This window comes from Haliaeetus leucocephalus, unplaced genomic scaffold, assembly GCF_000737465.1.
Source record: "Haliaeetus leucocephalus isolate CR32 unplaced genomic scaffold, Haliaeetus_leucocephalus-4.0 Scaffold566, whole genome shotgun sequence".
Classification (NCBI taxonomy): domain Eukaryota; kingdom Metazoa; phylum Chordata; class Aves; order Accipitriformes; family Accipitridae; genus Haliaeetus; species Haliaeetus leucocephalus.
In genome coordinates, this window is record NW_010973002.1 from 4,403,047 (window position 1) to 4,407,729 (window position 4,683).

A 4,683-nucleotide genomic window follows, 5' to 3' on the forward strand; every position below is an offset into this window, starting at 1 on the left:
GCCCGCCCCCGCCGGCCCAGGTAGCGAGGCTGCGTCGCCCGAGGTGCTCGGCAGCTCCTCCGCGCCCTCGGTTGTATGCGCCGCCGCCGTGAGTGGGAAGAAAGGAGGAGAAGGAAGCCGAGCAACGGGTCCCGCTCTCAGCCCCTTTATGTAAGCTTTCCGCCCGCTGGCGGTTGCTCCGCACAGGTTTGTGCCAGGGCAGGGCGAGAGTTCTCGGCTCGTTTCCTGGTGTGCTTTGAACACGGAGCAAATCACAGCGTAAATGTCAGCGTGGAAAGCTGCTGGCTGCTCTCTTGTCCCTTTGGAAGGGATTGGGTCTTGACCAGGCTTTCACCTAGCATCTGTGGGAATTGAAATACCTGGCCGTGGAAATCAGCGGGGGAACTTCAGCTGATTTCAGTGGCCTTTGAAGCAGGTCTTAAAGGTCCAGCTTCTGCGGAAACACCAGACTGAAGGCTTCCCCACTGAAAATACTCAGGCAGCCTGTCTCTAAGTGTGCACGTGTGTAATAGTTACATTGCTGAACATCCCAAGAAACCCCCACCAGTGAGAGCGTTTGGTATTTTGCCACAGTGAACAGCCTTTGGGAGCTAAATTACAACGTGTGTATGTACACGCCGTATGGGGAATACTGAACAGCCCATCGCAACCCAGCTGTAATTTGTGTGTATGCACGTAACACATTGGTGGGCAGCGTTGTAGTTGTAACCACCAGATCTTGTGTGCATTAGTTCTTAAACTACTGCACTGATTTATAAACAGGCAGACAGAATCAGACCTTTCATTCCTTCTTACATAAAAATCAAAGAATCAAACTGTCGGCCTACTCTGTGCAAAATCTGCGATGTTTCTGCCTGGCTAAGGCAGACCCTGCTTGTCCCAGCCCAAGAGTGTCTCAGCAGCTAATGGGTGCCTACACGAGGACCAGCACATAGTTGGGGGGATCCTTTCCAGCTGTGATCAGCCAAGACCACAATGATCACCACAGCCTGACTTGTTCTGTCATTCTGCTAAGCTTATTACTCATTTCATCTTCCTAGGAGCTTGTCATTTATTTAACTCCATGGTCACACCCACACCTGTAATCTAGGTGGTTACTTCACCAGAGTTACATGTTACTGCACAGATGACAAAATTCTGGAGTTCTCTATGTCCTGACAGTGCCCCGTGTAAGGGCTGATCCCACAGCATGCATTTTCCCGACCTGAAGCATAAGGAAGCCTGCAGGAACAAACCTGGAAACATCCCTAGAAAGGCCCTGGAGCTTCTTGCAGCTTTGCTTACGACCTCCAAAGAGCAAAGCAGGGTTGAGAGCCTGCCCAAGGAGCCAGGGCAATTCTCATCCAAGTCATGCCTATGCATAACAGAGAACAGGACATGGCATCCTTCATCCCATGCTCCAGAGTGGTCTGCAGGTCTGCCTTAGTGGCTTTTGAAGTTTCAAAACAGATGGTTTAACGCCATATGAATTACACAATGATTACTGTTTTAGTGTGGAATACAAAGCCTCCACCTCCATCCCCACCAGAACTGTATATTTTAAAATAAACCAGAGTTAAATTGATTTTTTTGAACTCTGCACAGTCCTCTCTCCCCTTCCCTCCCAACACACAGAAGTATGCACATTGCAAAAGATCAACTATACGTGCACACACAGACTCACACGTAAACACACCAGTATGTTTTCCTCTCTCTCGCAGACTCCCAGACATGACTCTCTGACACATCCACCCTCCTCCAGACACAGGTCCGCACACCCCAGCACTAGCCAGGGGTGCTGCCCACCAGAAGGCCTGGGGGATGCAGGAGGGCTGCCCCAGCCAGCCCAGCGGCAGGACCCCGAGCCGGACGGCTCCCACCACAGCTCGCCTGGCCCCTGCACTCCTGCGGTGGGTCTTGACAGTAACAGCATGGGCTTAGTTTCCTTTGCTCCGGAGCACACGATTTGTGAGTCGAAGACAAAGCAAAAACCAAAATAAAAATGATGGGATTTTCTGTGTAGTCTGGGCTCATACAGCAGCGCACAGGTCCTGGGTAGCACCACACGTGTTCTGCTAACTACTGCTGGTTGCTTTTGCTGCAGTTTCCATGAAGAGTAACTGACCCTAAACCCAACCATCTACCAGGTCAGCCCCTCTCCTCAAGGTCACCCCCTCCCTACATTTCTCTGTGTTTTCTGGTTATCCAAACCACGTAACACTCCCTCACCACCTGTCCTTGCCTCTCCTGCACACCCTCCTCTGCACACCCTCCTCCCTCCCCGTGGCAAGCAAGTGATGTCCTGCATCCCACTCAAAGTTCAGCTGACACGGACAGGCCGTGCCTCCTGCTGAAGCACCTCAGGAGACCCTGTCCCTCCCTCCTCTCAGGCAGTGGATGGCTTCCATTGATTTTGCTGATGTGGGGCTCCACCATCCAGGCATGGCCACAGCATCCTGTTCCCAGCAAGGTAACCAGGTTTGGTTTTGCACATTTGACGTCTTTTCCATAAGAATGAGAGAGAGGGAAGAAGGAAGGAAGGACAGAAGGAAGGAAGGACAGAAGGAAGGAAGGAAGGAAGACAGGCAAGCCCCCAGAGCTGCCTACAGATGCTCACCACCGCTCTTGCCAACCTTTGCTCTGTAATGACACTCCTCAACACCCCAGGGGAGCAGCGAGGCTCTGGGCACAGCCAAAATTATTGGCGAGAGGGAGGTGGTAGGAGAGCCAGCTCTTCTTATCTTGGGGGCAGCAGCTGCTGCCAACACAGGGGAACCCCTGAAGCTCCCTGGACGAGCCGTGGTGTCAAGGTGAGTGGAGGGGCCTACGCGTCGCAGCACACACAGCAGGGACAAGCCAAAAGCCGGGGAAGCTGTGCTCGCTCACTGTGGGTCGCTGTGCCAGCGTGCCTTCCCTCGCCTGGTCAGTCAGTCCCTCTTTCTTCCCCTGGTCCTGTTTCGGGCTGTTGCCCGAAAAAGAAGGTGTAGGGCAGACTGCTATTTGCTCGCATGGCGGGATGGAAGACCCGAGGAGGAAAGCTCACCCGAGGGGGCAGCGGAGGAGCGGCAGGGCAGCTCCGCCCGCGGCTGCTGCCCGACGGGCGCTGCGGCGGGGAGCTGGGCCGTCGGCCACGCCGGGCCGGGCCGGCTGCCCCTCGGCGGCGGCTGCGCAGGGGTCCTGGCCCCTCGTAGCGCCCGGGACGGGAGGCCTCTGCCCGGAGGACACGGAGCCCCTAGGCAGAGGGGGAGAGACGGCTCTTTTCCCCGGAGCAGATGACGGGGCTCCTCCGGAAGCCTCGTCTTTTTCGTCCCTGGGATTTATGGCTCCTCTGCTATTTCGTTCGCCCTCTCCGCCCTCCCGCCTGAAATACAGCCGGGGAGCCGCGGCGCTGCCCCGGCGCTGCCCGCCCTGTCCCGCGCCCGGCGGTGCCCCGACTAAGCGGTCGCTGCCAGGCCGGCAACAGAGGCGTGCGGTCCCCTCTCAGGGAGCAGCAAAAGTGCATGGCCCCATTTATTAGTGGATGGCGATTGCTAGCTTTCCCTCCCAGGCGTTCCCCGTTTGAATCTGAGCTGTTGTTAAAAAGACACACCACCTGCTCTGTGCTGCCAGCGAGCGGGGAAGGAGGCACAAAGGCGGGGGATGGGGAGAAGTAGCTTTGGCTGCACACATAAAAGAGAATTTAAAATAAATAAGCTCGGTTCCCAGGAAGCGCCGGACTCGGGCGCCTTCAGGGCGGGCGAACTGAAGTGAGCGGTCAGCAGGCGCAGAGTGCGGGCAGAGAGGGTCCGCGCACCCTCCCGTCTCCCGGTATGCCAGGTCGGGGGCTGCGGGGGCGCGGATCCTCCCGGGTTTCCCTTAAGAAGAGCTCAAGGACGGGTGCGTATGTGCAGAGCCAGCTCTTAGTTTCCCCGCTGCCTCCACCTCTGATGGCTTTCTCCGAGCGCAGTCCTCCAGCCTGACAGGACACGGCTGTGCCATCCCCCCTCCCCAGCCCAGAAACGTGCGGGTCCCCCGGAAAGCCAGCCCCCGGGGGTGCTCGGTGACGGGAGCGCGGTGCGTGCGAGAGCGGGACGGAATTAGGATGTGCCTGGATGCCGCCCCGCGGGTAATTTCCCCTTCCTCCCTTTCGCCGCAAGCCGTGCCCGCTGCGGCGGGGAAAGCCCGAGAGGTGCGGGCTGCCCCCCGGCTGCCCTGGGGCAGCCGCCCCCCAGCGCAGGCACGAAGCGGCCCGCTGTCCCCTCCGCAGCAGCGCAGGGGTGCACGGGTACCCTCCTCACCTCCCGCCCGGGCTCCCCAGCACCACCCCAAAGCCGACTGCGAACCGGAGGAGCCTGAGGGAGAAACCGCGGAGAGGGAAGCTGAGAAAAGGGTTGGGGTAAGGATGTATGCGTGTGTGTGGAGGGGGGGAGGCCAGACCACTGGTGAATGGCTCGAAAAAAATAATTGGGGGAGGGCGTGGAGGGGGGGAAGCGGAAACTTTCCTATAAAACTCAGCAAAAGTCCCTCCTCTCCACGTCAGGCCAATGACACTGCTGCCCCCAAACTTTCCGCCAGCAGGAGCTATAAGAACCTCCAAGTCTTCAACTTTCTCCCAATCCCAGACACCTCGAAGGGGCTCCAAGGAGGGATCGGGAGGGATTTTTTTTTTGAGGTTGGCGTGTTGTTTTTTTTTTTTTCCTCTTGGATCCTGATGCCATCCCCCCT

General features: G+C 57.4%; 1 protein-coding gene across 1 annotated transcript in view; it reads left to right on the top strand.

Moving 5' to 3' along the window:
• Positions 1-3,788: 3,788 nt before the first annotated feature.
• LOC104838117 (twist-related protein 1-like) overlaps positions 3,789-4,683 on the top strand; it is a 1,980-nt gene continuing 1,085 nt past the window's right edge. Inside the window, exon 1 of the mRNA XM_010577664.1 lies at positions 3,789-3,861. Within this exon, the coding sequence (XP_010575966.1) occupies positions 3,789-3,861 (73 nt within the window). The remainder of the gene's footprint in view (positions 3,862-4,683) is intronic.